At 41.5% G+C, this 23,626-nt stretch overlaps 1 protein-coding gene across 7 annotated transcripts; it reads right to left on the minus strand.

Moving 5' to 3' along the window:
- Positions 1-5,221: 5,221 nt before the first annotated feature.
- Positions 5,222-14,537, minus strand: HIKESHI (Hikeshi, heat shock protein nuclear import factor). 7 transcript variants are annotated; one of them, XM_027664038.1, is made up of 6 exons: positions 14,342-14,468; positions 13,841-13,951; positions 13,349-13,529; positions 9,412-9,563; positions 6,644-6,762; positions 5,222-5,455 (listed from the first exon to the last, which is right to left on the minus strand). In XM_027664038.1, exons 1-6 carry the CDS (start codon positions 14,369-14,371, stop codon positions 5,401-5,403), a joined length of 648 nt encoding a protein of 215 aa, XP_027519839.1. In that variant the 5' UTR covers positions 14,372-14,468; the 3' UTR covers positions 5,222-5,400. The 7 variants fall into 7 exon arrangements, 5 of the variants coding, with proteins under 5 accessions (XP_027519839.1, XP_027519445.1, XP_027519520.1 ...); XM_027663871.1 differs by having other exon boundaries at positions 5,225-5,455; positions 13,349-13,586; positions 13,843-13,951; XM_027663946.1 differs by lacking the exon at positions 14,342-14,468 and adding an exon at positions 14,038-14,169 and having other exon boundaries at positions 5,225-5,455; positions 13,349-13,586; positions 13,843-13,951.
- Between the last annotated feature and the right edge of the window lie 9,089 nt (positions 14,538-23,626).

The following is a 23,626-nucleotide window of genomic DNA, read 5'->3' on the forward strand; positions in this document are numbered from 1 at the left end:
GGACATTGTGCAGTAGCTGTGTGTGCCTGAATGAGGAAGAAGGTTAATAACATTTACTGAGGCTGAACCATTTACATACTTTTTTCCCTACTGTGCCCTTCTTATCCTTCACCATAACATGTTACTTGAGAAGAAGTATGAAGTTATTATGTAAATACAAGTACACTATCATTGTGTGCTTTTCTGATCAGTAGATTAAGTAGTTCTGTCTGCTGCTGACTTGTTAACTGCATATCTGACTTTTATCTTTCAGGACATTGCTTTTTCCTGTTTGTTACAGTTTGGGAAGTTTGTAAATACTGTTTAGATTACCTACCTGTTCAGTTTGAAGTAATATGACTAAGCCAGTTTTGATTTGTGTCCTTGGGAACCTGCAAAAAATGAAGCCCAGAACTGGCAAGTAGTTTACAAGTTTTTAATCTGTAATATATGATTGGTTTCCCTTTTTTTTTCTTTCCCCTCTTTTAAATCCTTGTCCTTGCTAGTGGGGACTTGCAGTAGTACCACAGCTCTGTCCAAAACTAGTGTTTAACTGAGCTGGATTCTGGACCTTATTTTGCTTGCACAAACCAAGTGTCCGGCATGCTCCTCCTTGTGCCCATGACTGTCTAGTCTAAGGGAACATGATCAGGAAGCCAAGTGTAAAACCACAGAGCTGGGCAAAACCAGGTAAAAGCCTGAGTTCTGAAGGGAGGAAACAAATTCCTGCAGAGTTGGAACACAGATTAGCTGAAGAGGTATACAGGTGAGACTGGAGCTTGGAGAAAATGTTTAGTTCTACTGCACCTCCAGAACTGCTGGCACAGTATGAACCAGTGTTTATGCAACAGCGAAAGCCCATGTACCTCATAGTTCATTCTGTGGAAAGTATGTGGGATTGGCAGAGTCTGAGACATTATGGGGCTGGGGGTGGGGTTGGGAGAGCACTGCAGAAAAGCAGTGGGAGTGTTCAGGCATCCTGCAGCCTTAAGGAAGGAACTTTGATAGGTGACCTAAATTATACTAAGAACACTGGAGTTGGAGGCTGGTACCATTTAGCCTTTGCAAATGCTTTGTGGTAGTGAGCCATTAGACTCAGTCTTTTGTGTTTTCCCATGTCCGGGGTTTTGAGTGAAATGGAATACAAAGGCAGTAGGGATTTTTCAGCCATGGCTGTTATTTTGGTATGTAAGTGGTACGTTCTGACAAGTGAGTTGCTCTGTTTGGGAGGAAGGAAAGGAAGGGTGGTGCTTGACTGGTGAGAGGCCTATCACAGCTAGGGTCAGCTTTAACTTCTGTATTAACTTACGAATGTGCTGAAGACTGCTGTCTTAAAATGCAGACAAATGTTCCAGCAGCTTTGCCCTGAGAAACCTGAACGGAGCTGAAATCAGATTAAAAGTGTTAATGAAGAGAAGAACTTGTAAAAGTAGAGCTGTAACAGGCCAATTCTCCCTTACAACAGTCAGCCCCATCTGCTTTTAGGATTAATAATATCAATAAGATACACAACAAGGGGAAAAAACCTCTTTGTCAACATGCAGACTCATAAAGCTCAAGTGAACATAAAAGTTGTGTATTTATTTCACTGGGGTGTTTTCTTTCTAGAGTTGCCTAGGTTCTAGACTGAAAAAAAGGAGAAAAAGTAAAGTTATTCTGTGTCTTCTGGAAGATACAGAACTATTAGTTATAATCATTATAATAATAAAAAGAATTTAAAGAAGAGTTTAATATTTTCCAAAACCTTTTCACTTTTTAATATATGCTTTTGTGGAACATACCTGGAGAGCTCCAGTGCCAAAATTCTTCAGCAAAAGAAGTATCGTTTAACCCTAATATTGGAGAAACCTACCAAAAATAGTCTCCATTGTCTGCAGGCCACCTGTAGTTCTGTTCTTTGACAAATTCTGTAATAGACTCCTGTTTCCCATCTGAAGACAGGTGAGGGAGAGGTAAAGTCAGGCTGTGCAGTACAGTCAGGAAACTGTTTCAGGAGGCTGCAAGTGTTACAGACATCTGTTCTTTATGAACTCTGCATGAAAAGCACAATAAAATTTGAAAGTTGCTGATCCTATCAGTTACTGCACACTGAATATCTCTGAAGCGATTTGTCTTTCATCCCTTAACCAAAAAAAAAAAAAAAGCTGAGAGGTACCTGGAGGTCCTTGTCTTATTCAACCAACTTTCAGAAACTTAGAAATTGGATAAATAATAGGCTTGGACTACAGTCCTGACTTTTAGGAAGAGACTTTGCACAGAGGCAGCAAGAAGGTTTGTACCACAGGTGGAAGTAGAAAACAGGTTCCTGATTGTTCACTCAGTGGTTGTGTCTCTGCCTCAGAGGTTAAGGTCCTGTTTCCTGGCGTGTTGCTCCATCTGGTGGTGACTGAATAAAGAACGTTACCACAATGTAGTTTTAAATCGGGTTCTTGAGGCTTTTAATTTTAAGCCAAAGAATTTCATGCAGATATGGATTGAATTTGTCCTTCTTAGTATATATAAGAGTGTGTGTTTTCTTTAGTGTGTTTCATGCTCATGTTTCACCACTGATTATACTGGGGAGCTCTAGTTCCATGGCTAAAAAGCAAAAATTTAATACTTCTACAAGTGCTGCAGAGAAATTCAGGTTCACCTCAGAATGTTTAATGTCACCGTGGCACTGTGTGCTGGGAAAACAGTTGCAGTAAAGAAATGAAGCAACTTTTTAAAAAAAAACGAAAGTACAAAAAAAATCTTCAGCACAATTAGAATTTTGACTACTTGCCATGAATTTCACATCTGGTTCTGTGTAAACCAGCAGCAATATATGCATTTTGTTGCTTACTTTATTTTTTTCTTTGGGCACTGTGATGCTTCCATATAATATTGTTCTCCCATTTTAAAACCACTGTGTTGAGGTAATAAGTATTGTTGGGAGCTACATACCTATAGAAACAGATCCTTCCCTGGGATCTCACAGGAGTGAGAGTCCATGAGCCCATTCCTCTTCAGGCTTTCAGGTGCTGCTCCTTTCCTCTGCCTGGCTCTGACCTTACCCCACGAGGATGCTGAATCCACATGGAAAGATGTTTAGCAGGCTGAAACCAAATGCCAAATTGATCAGGCAGAACTAGAAATTACAAAAACGTGCTGTTACAAGACCCTGGCATTTTCTTACAATAAATTTTCTTAGATAAACTGCATGCCTGTTTTCCTCAAGCATCCTACATCATGATCACACTATGGGATCTCACATAACTGGTGGAATTCAGCAGTAACCCACCATAATCATGTGCCTCACAGATGAGAAAGTACTTGAGAAGCAGTTTGGCCATCCCTACAACCTGTAGAAATTAATCACTTCTTACTTCTGTAGCAGTTTTGAAAGGCACCTTTCTGATACGGAAGGGGGATGGAGTCTTTCCCTCCATGAATTTCTGATCTTTGAGCTCAGCCACAGCAGGAAAGAAAAGTAATTTCCAGTGATATTCTCAAGCATGTACCACATTCAGTAAGCTCCAACAACTGCCCAACCTGCAGTGGCTACAGCACTGGGAGAAGTTCTTGATACACACTGTTGAAATATTCAAAACCCATATAAATACGTGTTTGCTTTCACAGCCTTGATGACTGGAGCTGAGGTAAGAACAGTCACAGAGCTCATACTGGACTTAAGTCATCCCACCCACATGGTCTAGTTGTGGCTTCATGAAGCCCAAACAACAATCCCACCAGCATCATGGTGTAACCAGAATACAGTTTTGGTCAGAACAGAAGTAGCTTGTTAGTACAGCTCAGAGTGACAGCCTCTAGCCAAACAGGGCCCCTAGGTTTATATACCTGTAGGTTATATGGCTCATTCTTCACCAAACTGTGTCAGATAATGAGGGCTGTAGAAAACTTCAATGAGGAGTACCCTACAGCAGAATTTGACAGGTCACACACAGTGATCCTAATGACCCGTTCTGATTAGGGAGTTCAGCTTGGGCCTCTGCTAACTTCCCTCATTGCTGCTGCTCCGTGAATATATGGACTACAAATGTGTCTTTAAAAAAGCCTTTAGTTGAGCAGGAGATCAAGTTCTTCAGGGCTTGGGCCTGTGACATGGCTTTTGGGAAACAACCCTGAGCTTTGTTGAGTAAATTACCTGGGACAGAATTAGTTTTAATTTCCAAAGGTTGTTCTTAACACATCTTTCCTGGGTTTCATCAATCTTCTGTTTTCCTCCTCTTCTGGCCCCCAGGTTGAGCTCATGCCCTTTTTGCCTTGAGGCCCTCGGGTGAGCTCCACAGCTCTTATGCAAGGGAAGAGTCCATTTTCAGCTGAGGTGTGAACTCAGGACATATCCTCAAGCAGGCTCAAAAGCATCAAAGGGGCGTGTTTCCATTCTCTGGACAATTGTCAACCTAAGGCTGACTGGACCCTTAAAGGCTTCAGGTCCCACTCACTGAAGCCAATATAAACTTTTATTTTTGTGCCAGTGGTTTGGGAATGGGCCTTAGTTACAGAAAGTAACTTACAAAAGCAGGACACATTCTTCAAAATAGTATTTCTGATCAAGCTAACCTAGGTCTAGTGAGCTGAAGGGCCAGCTGGAGCTCACCTGTGAGATACCTGGGTACATGTGGCTGTAGACATCTCACAGGCTGAAACTGCACTCCTTAGAATTACTATGACCACCCCAAAATCCTGTGAAGTTATGAGCAGATGTGACAGCCTTTGGGGCCAATAACCATTCCTAGCAGCATTATCAGACACTCCACACCTGTTTCAAAGGGAAACAAGATTTTACTCTGTCTAATTAGTGGGAATAATTCTTCTAGAATAGCCAAGGTTCCTGAAGATTCCTCTTCATTAAACGTTCATATAAGAAAAGTTAAAGACAGGTACTCCGAGATCAAACTCAGTAATGTCTTACTGCCAAAGAGGGAAATACTGTTGTACCATTTATATGAGCTGGGGACAGGAATATTGGCTGTCCACAAAGTGAAAAAATTTACAGTGCAAGTACTGGCAGGAAAACCATCAGCATATTCTCAGTCGCATGATCACCCTTCAGAATGAGGTAAAGAAGGAAAAACTGCATTTGTTTTGTTTCCAGCACCCCAAAACACCACACAATTATGACACAGTGCTGCCATTTTTTATCTTGTAATTTTTTCCACTTCAAATGCAGTTTAAAAAAATACTTCTATGCATGCACATAGAACACTGATTTGTTGCAGCCAAGTACTTCAATTAAATGAACTAACATGCAGACAGGTAATTTTCATTGATTTTAATTTTAAATACTGTTTAAGAGTAATATAAAAGTTCCAAGTTTGTCTTTCAGACTAATCGTTGTCTGGTTCTCTCTCCACCCAAAAAATCTTCAGTGAAGTTACTTGATGCATCTTTCAGGTAACACTGTTCAGAAAGAACTTCAAATGACAGAATTTATGCTTAGGTTTTCCAAAAGAGAGGGTTCTGTGTCAGACGTCTCTGGAAGTTCTCATACCTAGAAAAAGCAACAACAACAACCACCAAAAACAAACAAAGAAACAAACAAAAAAACCCCAACAACAACAAAAAAAAAACCCCACAAACTGAACATCAGAATTCACTGTTGACTCGCAGTGAAGAAATAGGCAAAGTATACAATTACTGTGCCCTTCTAAAAGAAAAGAAATTACGAAGCCTATAGGCTCTGACACATGAAAATTTAAAAACCCCTTTTAATCCCCACAAACCTAAGATGTAAGGAATCAAAAGGTACTGCCAATGAAACAAAAAAAAAACCCAACAAAAAAAAGCTTTCCTACACCTCATAGTTCCTAGTCCAACTCAAATGAGAAAAGAGACTCAAAAGGGTTTAAAATATTTCAGCCTGACTACTCTCAGAGACCTTATCCATCTATGTTCATGGAGTGCATAGTTACTTTCTGAACACAGGAGATCTGCATCAAGTTATACTCCCAAAGAAAATATATGGCTTATATTAACTTATTTATGAGAACTGTACTAATGATAAAACTGTGTTCATATAGCCTAAAATGCTGATTTAAAAAGAGTTTAGGTTAATACTACAGAGGCTAAATAGAGCCAAACTGATAGGAAGGAAATTTTCAGACATCCTCAAGGACTGCCTGCAGTTCACTGTTTATCTCTAGACTACACAGGATATTCCCAGACAGTTATTTCTTAAACCAGTCCTCGGAAAACAACTCTCAGAGAGACTTGTATTTACACTCAAGGATCTTGGTGACAGAACCAGGTCAACTAGGAACATGATTTCTCCATCACACACATATTCTTAAAGAATGCACCTATGCTGCAACTACGTCTAGGAAGAGACTAAATATAACAAGTAAGCACAAATTGACAAGTATCAGTGTGTTCCATCTTCCCACAACTCCAGAGCATTTCCATTACCAGTAACTGAGTGCAAATCCAGGGTAACATTTCTAGAAGCAAAAAAAATTCATAGCTTGTATAGCACTTTTCTAATAAAAAAGCTGACAAATATAAAAACAGTGGACAGGACCTTTCTATACTAGAGATAACCAAGAACAAACACTTTTTAAAAATTTTTGCTTCATCTCACTGAACAGCAGTGTTCAATAGTTTGAACAATAGTACTGAACAGTAGTTCAATACTTAGAAATCAGATGTTTTAATAATGCCTACTACAGATCATTGCCATTACCATTTCAGAACTACATTTGCCGGAATGAAAGCTTCAGAAGGATTTGGGGTCATCTGTGCCTGAGTAACAGCAAACGAGGAAGCAAAGTTATAGAAGTTATCCAACATCTTCTGAGTGAACTGAAATTAAAAAAAAAGACATTTTAAGGAAGTTATTTTTTTCATTTTGAACTTCTGTGCAAATGTTTAAGAGACACACAATTCCTATATGAAGTAAAATTAGCATTGTCATTTAAAACACAATTGGACAGTGGATAAAGTAGATCCAGGGAGATCCATTTTAAATTGATCAAAACATTTTAATTCTCAGTCTTACCCTCAGATACATCCAGTATCCATAAATCATTTTCAGTATCTCCGCTTGCCCTCTCCCTGCTCTATTTCATCCAACTGGATAAACAGCTTTGGGAAAGAACATTTTCTGTTTGTGAAAAAGAAGTGATGCAGTGACAAGAGCTGTCCCTCTCTGCCAAATTAAACCATCAGAAGACCTGCAGACCAGGTCAGTGCTGCCATTCCAGCTACCAGCAAAACACTAGTTGTTAAACCAGCTGAAAACTCTGCAGTCTCTCTCGTTACAACTCATCAGACTCCAGTGACAGGGCAATTTCCTTCAGCATTCACCACAGAAGGACTGCTATCCCGACATCCTTCGCCACAAAATCTTGCAGGGGAAAACATGAAAAAGATACACAGGACACTCCTAAACTGTAGGATAAGGAAACAAGAGTGAAAGAGAGGCCAAGAAATAGCAAGTCCCATATGCAGAGGTTGAGGTTGTAGGACATTCCAAGTCAGTCTATAAATACACAAGTTTATGGTACTTCCTTATTTCCCCTATTCTTTTTATTAAAAAAAGCACTATGCATTATTTTGAAAGAAGAACAGTCCATTTTCATAGAAAATGAATGCAGTGAAATGATGCAGGAAAACTGAACCTGAGTCAATATAGGCACAGTCTTGTGCTTCCCTCCACCTGCTCTGACAAAAGGAGCAGAAGAAATGATGTCCCAGGAGCCTACCCTCAGTCTCACCCCACTCACATGCAGAACTCTATAGTTTTGTCCTACTCCTTTCCAAACAACCTTTTTATATATAACTACACAGAATTAAAAACCGGCATATTCAATCATAAATCTTCATGAAACTTACTAGAAATGTAATGGGAGAGCAACTCCTTAACTTAGGGTGGCAACAGATGATTTTGCCTTTAAAAAGATACTTTTATTGCTATAATGTAGCAGCTTCAAACAGATGATGTTAAATATTAAATGAAAGCCATTAGTCATTCACAAACATGCTCCCAGTCATATATGCCCTTCCTCTGCAATCTACTCCCTCAAAGGTTTCCTTCAACTTTGACATAATGCATTTTCTCTATAGGAGTAACTATTGAACCTTTGGGTGAAGTGCATTTCTTGAAGGCAATATACAATTTCAGTTAAGATGCTACTTTTAATAGAAAAATCTACCTAACTGAAAATAACATTTGTAAAAATGTTATGCAATCATGAGGTGGATTTTTTTCTTTAAATACTGTTTTCAGAAAAATCTATGAGCACCCTTGCAAATGACCTGAAGTGGTCACATTATTACTTCATGACTTAACTACTGCTCTAATGCAAATTGGTGAATCAGAAATATTTAGATGCCATATGTCCCTAACAACTCAAGAAAAGCTCAATTAACTGTACTATACAAAACTAGCTGTTGGTCAACTCCTAGTCATGGTAATTTTCTCCAAGAGACATCACCTATTTGGAGCTATAATGTATATAAACTGGAAAAGAACATCAGCTACAGTATCAGGATTACTGTTCAATTACCAGTCTACCTCAGCAACCTGGAAGGAAAGTGAGAAAGAAAAAAAGGCCTGAAGAAAAGCCTCACCAACTGCTGATATGTTAAAAGATAATGCCAGAGCTGTCAGTGTTAGGGAAATCATGACCCACCATGCAGGTCTAGCTTGCCTTGAACTGCTGTTAGACGGTCAACTAACTGCCAGAGCTGGTTGTGGATTTCCAGAGGTTCAAACTAACAGGCTGGGTAAAAAAATGGCACATGTTGTAGCGCAAGGCCTGATCCACAGAGAAAGAACTGGAAAAAAGAAAAATCTTTCTGTGGGGGAGGGCATGATTCTGTAGTTCTGCAGAGCTACATCAGAAGGATTTCTCAAGGGTCAGTGGTACACTTGGATATCTATTTGTGTCTATGTCCAGCTCTGCTTTGACTTTTAGTAGTTTTTGACCATCCCTGCAAGTCTATGCACTGAAGTTTCAGCACCTATAAATGACCCTGAGATTAGCTCAGTTGGTTATGACTTGGTGGTAATAACACCGAGGCCATGAGTTCGATCCCCTGTATGGGGCACTCACTTAAGAGCTGGACTCAATGGTCCTTCTGGGTCCCTTCCAACTCAGACTATTCTGTGATTCTGACCAAAGATCCACTGTCTCTTACATGTATTTAGTCATAGCTGCTCCTCTAAGGAAGTATCATAAATAATTTTATAGCAGAGTGGCACTGACACAAATAAATCTATTGGCCTGATGACACTGAGCATGCAAATTCCAATCCTTTACAGGAGGCAGTTTTTCAGTGTAAGAAAAAGTAACTTCAAAATATTAAATCTTCCAGCCAAATGATTTGACAATGATTAGGTTGGTTTCAATCCTACAGCCACCCACAGCAGCTTCTCCTCCCCCTCTTAGTCTCAATTCTTAAGACTCATAGTACAGAGAATTTCGGAAAACAGAATGTCCAAGCTACCTCTGTGAATGAATCTACTGATGACACAGCAGCACTTGCAACAGGAGTCTGCTGGGCCAGGTTCTCCAGCAGTTCCACTGAGATTCCAATCTGGGCCACTGTTGGCGTCTGTGGGAGGTTCATGGCACCAAAGGGATGTTGACTTCCCTTCCCTGAAAGCACCATGGACAGCACATGTTAGATTTGGCACACATGTAAAGACTGTGGAACTTAAATCACCATGTTCCTTCTGTAAAAGGTATTCCTCAGCTCCTGTCAGAGAAATCTCCCTACCTCAGAAACACAGAGAAATACCACACAGGCACAAGTACACACAAGCACAACAGATGGAACAGTGTGACTGGTACATTTAAAAACCACAACAGATCATAAGGAAATTTCAAAAAACCATAAAAACATAACTTGAAAGCTCCCTATGAAGTAAATGGATTCAAGAGGAAATACAATCTGAGAGTGAAAGACAGCAGAACCTTTCTCTATGGGAACCAAGCCTTTCATTTCCATTGTAGCAATTGCTGATAAACAGGAAACATGCAGCACTGCTGCACAATTGTTTAATTCACTCATTAAAACCCAGGGTTTTGTGAACCTGTTCGTGCTCTGAAGAAGTAGAGAACACTACTTCAAGATCTCTCTGACTCAGGGAGGGCTGGGCAGCCCCAGGTCTCACCTGAGCTGCTCAAAATCACCAAAAAAGCAAAGGTCAAAGAAACAGCCATGGAACAGAAAGACCTCTGGCTTCACAAGTGCCACAAAGTAAACAATGAACTGGGCAGAAAACCACCCCCAAATTGCCTGCCACTCACACGGGCATCATCCCAGTCCCCTGCCCTCACTTCTGACCTTTCTCAACCCATACTTTCAGTCCCAGCTTCAGCCAAGGTCTCTGCAAACAAGGACAGACAGAGTCACTTAAATCTGCAAACAAGGAGACACTTAGTCACTTAAATCCTGTACTCTTCTGTCAGCATCTGTAAAGGAAAATGCAGGAGAAAGGTCTGTGGGACCACAATGCTATTAGTACACAAACACTAATACTCCACCTGAGTTCGTGCAAATGTAACAGACAAGTACCCTCTTAACACAGGTGATGTTCCAGTAGCAGTCTTTGGTCCCTTACTAGCAGGAGAAAGAAAAGCTAATCAAGAGCTAATCAAGGTCTGTCCTACAGACCAGTCAACACTATATTGAGCTGCAAGAAAGGCTAACAGAAATCTAAAGCACCATCTGACTTAGTTCCATGGTCAAAAACTCATCCAGATCAGTTGAACCGAGGCTCAAGACTGAAGATCTCAGGAACTTGACCATTCTAATGCAGAGACACAAGGCACTACCAGAAAGAAGCCAACAGCCAAACCATATGGAAAGTACATTCACAAACACAGAATCCTTTTCAGCTGAAGCCAAGTGCTACTCCTCACTCCAGATCCTACAACTGCAATACAGTGCTACATTTATGAGTAAAACACTCGCTATTAAAATGTTACTTTAACACAAGGCCAGTAAGAAAAGTTATTCTCCTGAAATGCTATTTAGAACCTCTTCTTAGAAATGTCATTGCTGTACAATGTCAACCTTTACTAGTGATAGATGCTTGCTTGATAAAGGTAAAATTTACTTAAATATTATAAAAAAGAGAAAAGCCACCAGAACCCAAATATCACACAAGTTCATTATTAAAAATCCCAAAAACAGGAGAGCTGGTATTAGTTTTACATCTTGTAATATCTTCACCTCAGAAGCTGACATTTACAATAAAAATATAACATATAACAGGCTCTATTAAATATGTAATTTAAAAAGACAGTCATGATCTAAACAATAAAACACATCCACTCTGTCATTTGGCATGCACTCCAATGGAACCACTTCCTTGGAAAGATTTCTGCCTAAAACAGTGAAATAAAAGCATCCACTGCCATCCTTACAACAACTGAAATACACTCCACATTTTTGATGCTTGGCTCTTGTGATTAGCATTCCAAACCTTACAAATGCAGAGAACACAGCACGTTGTTAATCAGTACTGAAACACAGGCTCAGGTTTTCACAGTCAAACCCTGTGTCACAGCAGAGCAACTGCTTGATTCAAAATAGTGAGCCCTCACTACTTTTCAGCCCAGCCACATCAAAAACCTTACCCATGTGCAGGCCTCAAATGCAGATATCAGAGCATGAAGAGCATCATGCACTTCACTGCATGCACAGCAAAGTCTGTAATGGAAAAGGCTATCCTGTAACTTTTATCCCACTTGTCAACATACTTCCGTAAGGGTGCAAAATCCAAGTCCAAAGTCTGTTCTCTATTTCTACCACGCCTTCAGGCACAACTAAACAAAAAATTTTACAATTCCAAGGCAGGGAGTACTTCTAAGCCCCTTCTTTATGTGCAAACAAACAAAACTCATCCCACAACAAGAAACTCTGCTACAACCACTGCTTCAGAGGGAGCTGGTAAACAGGGACACAGCTTCCTTCCTCTCAAAAAAATGCAGATTTCAAGTGTTAATAATGTCTCTCAATGATTCCAGCTCTCTGTTATCCCTTTCTGGGATATCCCTCCCTTTCTACAGTCATGTAGTCTTCTCCATCACAAAATTGTTTATGGCCATGGACACTTAGACCATGTAGCTTATACTGACTCCACAGACAGAGATAATCTGTAGACAACAACAGGTATGGCAGAGCTTTCACAGAGATTCAGCACAACACTGTCTTAAGGCCCTGCAAATGCATCCAGCTACATCACGGAATTCTTCTGTGAGAGCAGCCCTTGCCTGGAAATTAAAGCTAATCAAGCAAAAAGCATCTAAAAATGCATTTTCCTTCAAAGCTGTCTGACAGTGACAGTCTTTCAAGCACGAGAAACATATGGCAAAAGCACCAGTGACATGCTTTGCTGTTTCACTAACCACACAACTTTGGAATATACAAAACCACGTCCCCCCAAAACTTTCCTACGGTTGCTCTCTCTTCTGAAGAAAGCCCAGATTTCTGAGGAATGTGTATGATCAGAATTCATTTTGCTCTACAGCTTGAGAGCCCTGATCTGATACCACACTGCCACATCCAGGATTGATTCAAAAGAAGGCCAACTACCTTATGAATGAATACATTTTATCACAGGAACCTCAGCACTTAATTAAACAGAGATTTAAGTTACAGCTGCAGACTACACTCAAGCCCACAGAAGATGTGTACTACTTTATCACCATAACACTTTAAACTGCCTGACTGACAAATCTGTCCCTTTAATATGACAAAGATGTGCTGTGGGAAGATGTTGTCATTTTTATAATGTACATAGCAACCCCACTGTAAATTCAGGAAAACATACACACACCTTCTTCAGGTAGCACCAGCATCCTCTGACTCGAGTCTGTACTAAAAATACTGAAACATTTGCAAAGCTGCTTTCCAGCGATGACACCCTCTATTGGATAATTATATACTGCAACTGCACCTGACAGGGAAACACCAGCTGTCCAAAATCACTGTCAAGCTCTACTCCCTACAAAACCTGTCTGAGCTACAAAGAACACAACCACTTAGCAACAGAAGCTGAAAAAAAATGCTGCTGCAGGTATTTCTAGACAAATGCCCGAAAACCATGCTAGGGAAGTTACAGGATCATTTCTTCTCAGGTTGTTTATGCAGAAGCACAAAAACACATGTCAAACCTGCTCAGAGAAATTTCCAGATTAACACCATGTACAACGTGAGATGAGTGAGAAATTTCACTGGGAACATTAACACACACACAGACTTCCATCAAGCTGACAAGCTGCTTCCAGTACATCTGCTCAGAACTATCTGAAAACACAGAGCAGGCTGCCTTTTCAAGTAGCTTTCTGTTCAAACCCACCTTCACACATTTACCCCTTATGCATACAGGAACACATCTGTTTCACCAATTGCTATGTTCTACCAGTCTTACCAGATTTCAGACCAGAAATTTTGAAGATGGCACTTGGCTTCTCATTGGTGACAAACCCCAGCAGCTGCCAGACTGCCATCCCACTCTGGTCTGGATAACAAAAATAGACAGATCCTCCCATTCCTTCTGGAAATGGTATAGTTCCCAGCATGAAGACCACTACATGGTTGATATTTTCATAGTCGGGTAAATCAAATACAAATTTGTCTTCAGCCACTTGTTGGGGAGCTGCTTGTACCTAAAGAGAACAAAACCTTTATTAGTATTAATGTGTTTTTCATTTTTGGCTGTCACTGTGAACTTCCTTTTACAGAAATACACCTAAAGTGGCACATAACAGAAAAGTGAGGAACGTACTAACCTAAAGAGCAAAGAGCCAGATAAAAGTCAAACACAGCAGAAGAACAACTGCAAAAAATATTACCAGAAAGACACAACAGTCTTGTTCTACCTGCACTTAACACATATCCCACCCGGGACTACAGGATCAATACCTTCGCTCCCCACGTGCGTAGGAGGAAAGTAGGGTGCAGAAGAGGTTGCCAAGTCAATAAGCAGTGGCTGTTGACCACCTGGCTGGCACAACCCCAGGATCATGGAAACCTGTTCACATAGGAAATACAATAGACCTTGAGAAAGGCAATAGAAGGACGGCTGAATGCCAGAGCAAAAGATACCCTCATCTTTACCCGAGATGCCACATCCTTGCAGCCAAGGCACAATCTAGACTTAAAACGCTTCTTTTAAGCTCCCAGCTTGTCTCTGAGGAGACAACATTAACAGAGGGCATTGCAACCGCCTCCTGGCCAGGAGGCTCTACACCGCAGCTGCCTCTGCGGACGCGGGGCAGGGGCCGGCCGAGGCGCCGGGCAGGAGGCACAAGGACGGTGCGGTCCCCTGCGCCTGGGGCCGGGAGAGGGGAATGGCCCTGCGGCAGCTCCACCCCAGCCCCGAGCAGGTTGAGGGCCCCGCCCGGGCCCGAGCAGCGCTCACCAGCCTGCCCGCCACCAGGCAGCCGAACATGGCGGCGGCCGGCGAACCCCTCAGATGCCTCCTCGCCGCTCCCGAGCCTCCATGAGCGACGGGCCCAGGAAGTCAACACGCCCCCACTCACACGGCGCTGCTGAGTCACTTCCGCGGCGCCGCCACCAAAGACTACAACTCCCATGGGGCAACGCGCGACATCACACGGGCGGTGCTGGGCGGAGCGGGGCATGACGGGAGCTGTAGTGGCGTGATGAACGTGGTAGGAGGGAAAAGGGACGTCTCCTCACACACCTCGAACAGCCCCGGGTCCCACAAACCCCTCCGCTGCCTCCGAGTTAAAGCGTGGCGGGGTTTTCTCTGAGGAAAGAGAGTACTTGGTCATCATGGCTAGGCTTCGCGAACAAAGATTTGGGAAAGGCTCTATCCACATTTGTTACAAGCATGCTGGTGGCTAATAGGGCCAATACGAGATAGACATGTCCGATTGCAAAAGGCACAGCAGAAGGACTCCTTAGATGGTATATTCTGCAAGACACGGTTCTTTCTGCGCTGTCTTTTCTCCTCGAGAGTGATCCTGCGTGTGTTCTCAAAGGAAGCAGGAGCGTTATAGATGGTGTGTCTCCAGGCCTCCCGATTGGAGGCCAGAGTAGACCAGTTATGATGATCAATATGGCCAAGGCTGAGATGTTGTTTCAGGGAGTCCTTGTATCTTCTCTTTGGGGCTCCTCTCTTGCTGCAGCCGGTGGCAAGTTCACCATAAAGCAAGATCTTAGGGAGGTGGTGGTCCTTCATCCTTGAGACGTACCCTGCCCAGCACAGCTGTGTTCTCAGTAACATGGCCTCAATACTTGTGACTGCTGCTTGTTCTAGAACATATGTATTGGTCACATAATCTGACCAGTGGATGTTTAGGATTGTACAGAGGCAGCATTGATGGAAGCGTTCTAGGAGTCGCAGGTGGTGGCAGTAAATGACCCATGATTCGGAACCATATAAAAGAGTGGACAGCACAGTGGCTCTGTAAACACTGATCTTTGTACTTTTCTTCAAGTGTTTATTAAGCCATACTCTTTTATGGAGTTTTCAGAAAGCTCTGTATGCCTTTGTTAACCTGTTGTCTATCTCCCCATCAATCTTACCCTCCGAGGAGATGAGGCTCTGCCTAGGTAATTAAACTGCTGGACTGATTTGAGCTCTGATTCGCCAATGGTGATATGGGGATGATGGAAGACTTCCTGAGGTGCAGGTTGATAGAGAACTTCTGTCTTCTTCAAGCTGACTTCCAGCCCGAATAGCTCAGCAGCGTCTGCAAAGCAGGATGTTAAACGCTGCAGAGCTGCTTCTGTGTGGGCAACAAGGGCAGCATCATCAGCATAAAGCAGCTCCTGAACAAGATGGTTTAAGGTCTTGGTGTGGACCTTCAGTCGCCTTAGGTTGAATAGGCTGCCATCAGTATGATATCAAATGTAGATACCGTCCTGATCATCGAGGTCTGCCGTGGCCCTTTGGAGCATCACGCTGAAAAAGATTGTGAATAGAGTTGGTACAAGAACGCAGCCTTGTTTCACACCATTGGTAATTAGAAAGGGCTCAGAAATAAGTTCATTCTTTGAATTTACAATGCTGTACTAGTATGATCAATAATACGTCTTATTGCTATTTGTCACTGCTGGCTGACAATGAACATTTTGTATAGGCATATATTATCTAGAATTTCTGCGATTATTATGTTTAAATAAAACAAATTTCAAATATTCAATTGTTATCTATCTTCTCTTGACAGGAAATAAAATACTGAGTAAGCAGAGTGTAAGCTTTGGAGGGATGAGAAAGGGCAGCTCAGGACACATGGATTGGGTTTCAATCTCTATTTACAGGGCAGTTCTCTTGCAAGTTAGTACAATAATTTTTAAACTGCATCCATGCTTTTTTGGCTGAGAAAAACTCTTATGCTTCATTGTTTGTGGTCTCCTGGGTGTCAGAGCACAGGCTGTCTGGGTTAGATGGAAATAAATAATTTCTCAGTTTGACTGGGAACAGTGTTCTTCACTTCTATAGAACCTCATTCAAATCTTGTTCTGCTCGGTCTTCTGGTGTTTATACAAATATTTCAGTTCATTCTTCAATCTTAATCACACCAGTTTTAATAATTCTGTTACAAATCTCTATGAAACCTCTCCCTTTTTACCACACCAGTGTGCTGCTCTGGGCTCTGAAACCTGTGATTAGACTCATCTCTTTAGGAAACGTCAGGGTCTTTCCTGCAGCCAAGCTCACTTTGGTGGACAGCTTCTCCTGTCCTTGGCCATCCCAGGCCCTGGGCACTGCTCCTGTGGCTTATGGCAGAGGTCTATCACTGAGGAAGTTCCCAGGGTGGCTTTTGTTGCCCACTTTGCAGTAGTAAAGTTTTTAACAAAGGGTGGCTCTGCCTTTCCAAATGCTAAAAACTTAGAAAATACAAAATTAAGACCCCAGTGCCTGCTACCAGATGGAGTAACCATCCTGTGCCTTGCAATATGTTTATGTGAGGGAATTATGAGAGCAAGACCTGTTAAAAATCCTGATGCTAGCCCACGGTTATTTGTACAGGCATAATGGAATATGTATTTCTGTCCGATTCGCCTCTTGAATTCAGTAAGAAGCCCAGGTGTGAGAAGTGTTGAGGCAGTAGTGCAGAACGGCTGAGTCCCAGGCCTCATTTTGGATGTGAACCTTTGCAAGTGAGTTCTCCACTTGGCAGGTGCTTTTCCAGCTGGCCTTGATGAACTGGAAAGAAAGAAAGTGCTTTTAAGCTTGAGATGTTTCAAATTAGTGGAGGGTGGCCAAGCTCTGCAGTGCAACCACTGAGGCACAATGAGAAATCTGCTAATTAGGCAAGAGCTCAACTCACATTGCCAACTCGCTGCAGACTTCTGAGATTACACCATGTGTAAGATCTCTGGTCAGGGCAGCCCCATCTTGCAAGGCTGATCTCAGTAGGGCTCTCAAGCACTCTTGCTTAGGCATGATTTTTTTTTTTTTAATTTAAACCTAATTATTTAGTATTTGCCTAAAACTTGTTGAGCCTGCTGCGCAATGTGCAGCAGAGCCATTACTCCTGCCCTCCCGAAAGCTAATCTCAGCCTACCTATGATCTTGCCCTAGAAGTTACTTGTGACACTGATCTCCACTTGAGCCCCCACTAAGATCTGTGGCTTAGTGCCATTTAGGTAAAAGAAGGTCATACAGAGTAGGCATGTTCCCCGTGTGAAGTAACAGATAGTGACATAATCTGTTACTATTACACAATAGTAACAGATAGTGGCACAACACAGAAAACAGTTAACTGTAGAGAACTCCTGAGAAGAAGGTTTCTATTCCTGGGTGAGAAGAGCGCATGGGTAAAAGGAAGATACCTCAGGCAATTTGAGTCCATACTGACACAAAACTTCACCCATACGTTGGTGGCTGGTGTGCCAAAATACGGACTGGGATCCCGTGTGAACACAAAGCCCAGCAGCATCTACATGTATGTGAACATGGGTACAGGAAGGTGTGGATGCTGGATGAGAAAGAACTGTGAAAAGTAACTTTTCTCCTGAATAAATAGTAATTTTCTTATACTTTGAGGCAGGTTTTTTCAAACTAGTCACAGTTGTAAAAGCAACAATAGCTTGTAAAAGATTAATGTGGTAGGGTTTTTCGTTGTTAGTTTTTTTCTTTTTGGTAGTTCATTCTTCTTTCCTTTTTCTCTGAACACCTTTTCCTCTTGTTTTGTGTATATTTCTGGTGTCTGCCTAGTCTCCAGGCTAGGATTTCATGAATCTGTGTTATTTGCATGTTTTCCAACTTGAGGAGTTCTAGCCTGTGTAGTCATTTATTGTGTAGAAGTTATTCCATATTTTTTGATCATTCTTGTCATTTCTTGGTCCATTTCCTACAGATTCACTGCAGGGCAGCAGTCAGCCCTGCAGCCAGTTCTAGCTGTCAGCAGCCAGGAAAACACTAGACAGATCTGCCCAGAGGTAGGTGTCTCTCCCATTCTGGGAAGGTGGTAAAGCTGTCATTGTTGGCCATGTGAGATCAGATCATATCAAAGAATGGACTCTTGTCCTGTTCCCCTGACTTAACAGGCCTTGGATGTTTCAAGAATTGATTCCTCTGTATAGCTGAGGAATCTCAGAACTCTGCTTCTTGAGAGGTTGGATGAGGCTACCCAAGAAAAACTTGGGTACCAGAAGGTAATAGGGCTGAGGATATTTGGGGTAGTGGAAATGTGTGATAGGCAGAATACAGTTATGTAATGGTGATGAAAGAGCTACTGCGTGGGATAGAGGAGGAACAAGGCTAAATGGAGCATACAGGAATGCGATGTTGAGTGGTTCAGGGTCAGTGACTCTAAGGTCATTTCAGAAAGAGATTTTAATTGTCTTTCTGCTGGGCAGTAGCCCGTATTTGTTGTGTTGCTGCTTTCCTCGGTGCTGTTGACCAAGTTCACCCTTTTGAAGCCAGTGAGCATTTTGTTTGCAGAAATAGGGATCGGGAAAAAATTACCAGATAAATCTGCAGAGGTTGCGTATTTACTTGGAGACTGGAAAAAAGAGCTGAAGTTCTCAACTTCATTGGAGACTACCTATGCACTTTTATGTGTGTTCAAATAATTGTGTAAAGCAATCAAAATCTGAAGACAATGAACACAGGTGCAATTGGTGGCACTGTTTTATATTTAAAGATTTTAATTTGCATTATAATTTCCCGTTATTATAACCTTTCCTTGCTGCTTCTCAACTTTTCCAAACTTTAACTGTTAGGACTAAAGTTCTTTTCAGTAAGTGCTTCCATTAGTTTATTTTTTTATATATATAAAATTTTCAGCCAGAATGTTTTAGTTATTTCCAAGATATGGGACAAAAAATGCATTGTTTTTCTCAAGCTGAAAATATAAAATTTGGATGACCTGTTCTTTCAGAAGTCCTAATTCCCTCAAAGTGTAAAAGGAGAGACTTACAATTTGCTGGCAGGTAGCCTTGAGCCAGAAATGATGCCATAAAAATGCACTCATCTGTATCTAGGTATGAAATATTTGGAGAATCCCAGTTTGTATGTGCTCAGGAAAAACTTATATAGCAGCACAGATTCCATCCATGCTGAACAGGTCTCACTGTGGGCTGCAGAAGTTCCTCTGTAGCTGCCTTTAGGTTGAGCCCTTCTCACCCAATTTAACAATCTGAGGGAAGTGCCTAAATTAAAACCAGGGTTTCCCTCTGTTCTTTCTAGACAGTGCATGTTTAATTTAATTTAAGTGGGAGGGATCCAGTCATTTCTCCAGCTCACAGTGCTGATGTTTAGGTGTGAGAGAAGGTACAAGGGAGGAAAGGAGGAATACTGAGGATGGGGAAAGCCATAAGGGCATTAGGTTGCAGCAGAGGACAGGAAGAAGGGAGAATATAATTTACTTTTTTAGTAGTGCTGCTTTTTTTGAAATTTGGGAAGTGGTTTTAAGACCCTCTGGGCAAGTGAAAGAGATGATCACTGGTCTGATCGTGAGAAAGTGCCTGGCTTATTGACCTTGCACGATCTTTTCTTTGCCAGTGGTAGAGAGGAAATTGGTGTCTGTACTGTGATTTTTTTTTCACTAACCAGCAAACTTGAAGCCTTGTCATGACAGTGTTATCTGACAGCACCTGACTGATTCAGTGAAAGCTTTAGCAATGACAGAACAGATTATTTGTAATGATATAGGGGATCATGATATCATGATTGGATTACATGATATAGGAGATCATGTAATTTCTATCTGCTCCTCAGATGACTTTTTAGAACTTGAGTTCCATGGAGGTCTTACTAATCTTTTCTCCTTTAAGATCTCTGAATTTTTATGGAGAGGATTATTTTCTCCATGTTAAGACTGAATTTACACCTTTTGAGTGAATGACACTGTATGGCCAGCAGATGGTGGTAAAATACCAGGGTTTGGCCTGTTAAAAAACAACTGTTCATGTCACAAGTTGAGACTGACTCTGGTTGTACTTCTGCTGAAAAACTGCTCCGTTCAGTTTCAACCGTAATCGGGATGAAACAGTTCATGAATATATTAATGATACGTAATTAACTGGCAGGCAATGGACTATGCTTGCAGGACCAAAATAGTAATGCAACAGATAAACAATAGTGCTAGACCCTTACAGAATGTTAGACACCTTTATGCAAATAATCCCTAGAAGCATCAGTCTCCTCCATGCCACACACACACAGATACATGTCCCCACACTCCCCCACTCCAAGGTCTGGGATACAAGCAAACTAACCTTTTTTTGTGTGCTATCCCAGTGCTTAACTTTCCATCTGCATTTAGAATTTAAAATCAACTTCACAGCAAAATTATATTTTGTAGGTCACTACGTAAGTATTTTTGGAAGACATTTCTATTTGGTTATGTAAAATCCTCTTAAGCTGCACAACCTCATTAGAGATCTACACTGTCTGAGTATGTCTCCAAGCATGGCTTTTCTTAAACACTTCAAATACTCAAGTCTGGCTTCCCTAAAGTTATTAACATCAGTTTAATTCTGTTTCATCTAAAGTTGCTCTGCCTTCTTCCTGTATGCATGAATAAAAAGAAACTAGCATACAACTGCTTAAGAAAAAAGTTTCAATTGATTTATAGCATAAGCAATGCACTTACTCTCTTGACTTTATCGATGAATGTTAACAACAGGTATTGTCCAAGTATAGTTTTCTAGGTTCAGCTGTGCTAGATCCATAGGTTTGTGTCTTCTGCTGAACTGTACATGTTCATCGCTCCTGTTAAAGCACTTTGCTTCTTCAGGTTGCCTGCTAAGTGTTCCTCAAACTGTTTTGGGAAAAATAACCTGAATTAGTTTGAGCAGATTCAGTATTGGATCTGCTAACTGGGCACATTGTGAAAGAAACATATCAGTGGGTAAAAGGAACACAGAACAATGTGACAGTGCATCTTCAGGTGGTGGTGTCCTGTTACTTTTTGATCTACAGTGCATATGGAGGTTCCTCACTCTTTGTTCTTGTTTGCACTGTCCTGTCATCTACAGCCAATTCATGATACTCCCCCTATAGAAGTATTCACGAGAGCCAGCAGATTTTAGATGCCTGAGATCCTCTGATACATCAAAGATGGGCAAGGTATGGCTCTCTCATAGTGAAGAAAACTAACAGGGGTTTTCTACCTTATGTACTGTTGGTGTTGATATTCAGTGGGCATAATTGCCCTGTTTTTCTTAAAGTCTGTAAAGAAAAGAATGAGTAAGAAATTCTACACCAAGATGACTGTTCAGTGCTAGAGCTGGGAGAAGGTGAGAGGAATATGCAGCTATTTGAAGGTGAGATGTGAACTGATCTTGAGATTTTGTTCACAGGACTGGAAGTGGTTGACTTTGCATGTCTTGGTCTGTTATAACTTGGCATTGAGACATCATAACTGACCATTTCTGAACTCATTCTGTCCCAGGTGAGAAGGTAACGTCCCTGCGTTTCACTTCACAGCATGCAATCAGGTAGACCATGACAGCTACAGGTCTCAACTAGTACACACCAATTTGCTGGTTCTCTGTGTATGTAATGGACTAAGCTTTGTCAATGTGCTGTTAGTAGTTAACCACATGGGTTGTTGATTCCTGATCTTAGAAACAGTAGTAGCTCTTCATACCTGACTCTTTTTTACTTCCCTGTTCAGAATGGAGAACCTCTGCATGGTCATCTGGCTGTGCTTTGAATCCTTGGCTTTGCTGACATACCTCCCACTACTGTTTTTCTGGTTGTCATGGTTTGAGATTCCCAATATTCAATTCCCTAGTCCAAGCCTCCTCCCACATCTCAACCTAGTGTAAGATGTGTTTTTCCAGACAACCACACGAGACTCAAAATGGGGGAAAGGGAATGACTGCAGAAGACTGCTCTCTTGGTGGAGCTAAGCTAGCCTGAGTGTCCAGAAGGTCCTGTTGCATTTCAAAACCGACCAAGTACTTTTTGCTAAGTTTCATGTCACTAGATACAATAGGGGTAAGATCAGTATCAGCTTAAGCCAAGGTGCACTCGGATTCAGATCTGAGCATGCTCTTTGTGTGTGCTGAATACCCCCACAAGGACAGGTGTAACTAAAAGAAGCACTTACTCTTGTTATCATGCCAATAAATCAATATTACATAATACATATACCACTATCTTTGCAAGCAGAAATGTGGGGTGAGGGGCTGAATCTAAGATCCTCATGTATGAGCAGTTGGTGAGAAGCAGCAGTACTCTTTTAAAAACTTTGATTAGAATTTCTTCATGTAGAAGAACCAACATCTGAGCTGCATGCTACTCTAAGCCATCTCTACCTGAGTTGGTTGTTGGGTAGCTTGAGCTGTTTAATAAGGCAAATGTAAAGGAAGACAAAGTGATTTGTGTTGTAGAGGTACATTTTTAGAACCTTTCAAAAAATCATTCAACCTGGAAGAACTTTTTCCTTTTTTTTTTTTTTTTTGAGTGAGTTACTTAAGATTTACCAGTGAAAATACGGAATATAATCTTCCTTGTAAAAGCAGTCTAATGAAGTTCCATCAGGGTTACAGGATTTGTGTGTTTAAAGACTTGATCCATAGTAACTAATCTCTGCCTATCTGCTAATTAAAAACATGCATTAAGAATGCAGTTAAGCCTTGGTTTCCAGGATTTGGAAAACCACACTGAGATACGTGGCCAATCTTGAGGTGCCTTGAACTTCTTCAATTCCTGGTAAGTTCAAAAGCTGTGATAGTACCCAGCAACCCTTGTGTGGAAGTCTGGAAAATCACTGAGGTAAAAAAGTTTTTTCTTCATGAAACCTAATCTGCATTCCAGTCAAGCCAAACTGTATGTGGCTGCTGGCAAAGACTGTCGTTATACCAAGTGAATGGTGCATTAGCAACTTGGACAGACTAATGCTTCCTACGCAGTGCTAGAGAAAGGGCATAGGGCTGAAGGATGGGTAGGAAGAATTACACATCTGTAGCTGTTGACTTCAGTGAAATGTAGTAGTTTCCATCAGGGGAGGTTAGTCTCCATGTTTTCCCAAGCTTCCTTCAGAAAAGCAGTGCTTGTTCTTCTGAGAGTTTTGTAATTAACAATCTGCAATACCACAGTGCTCATTAAACAGCTTGGTTCGTATTTGTGTACTGGACACAGAAACAAGCAGCCTGAGTTCCGAATTGCTTTCAGTTTTGCAGCCAAATTGTGCATCTCTCCCATGAAGACACTTGGATGACTTTCTAGTTCTTTTTTCTTGTATTCCAGCCAATCCTGCTGAACAGTCCC

Source organism: Corapipo altera, unplaced genomic scaffold (genome assembly GCF_003945725.1).
Source record: "Corapipo altera isolate COAL_440 unplaced genomic scaffold, ASM394572v1 0, whole genome shotgun sequence".
NCBI lineage: Eukaryota > Metazoa > Chordata > Aves > Passeriformes > Pipridae > Corapipo > Corapipo altera.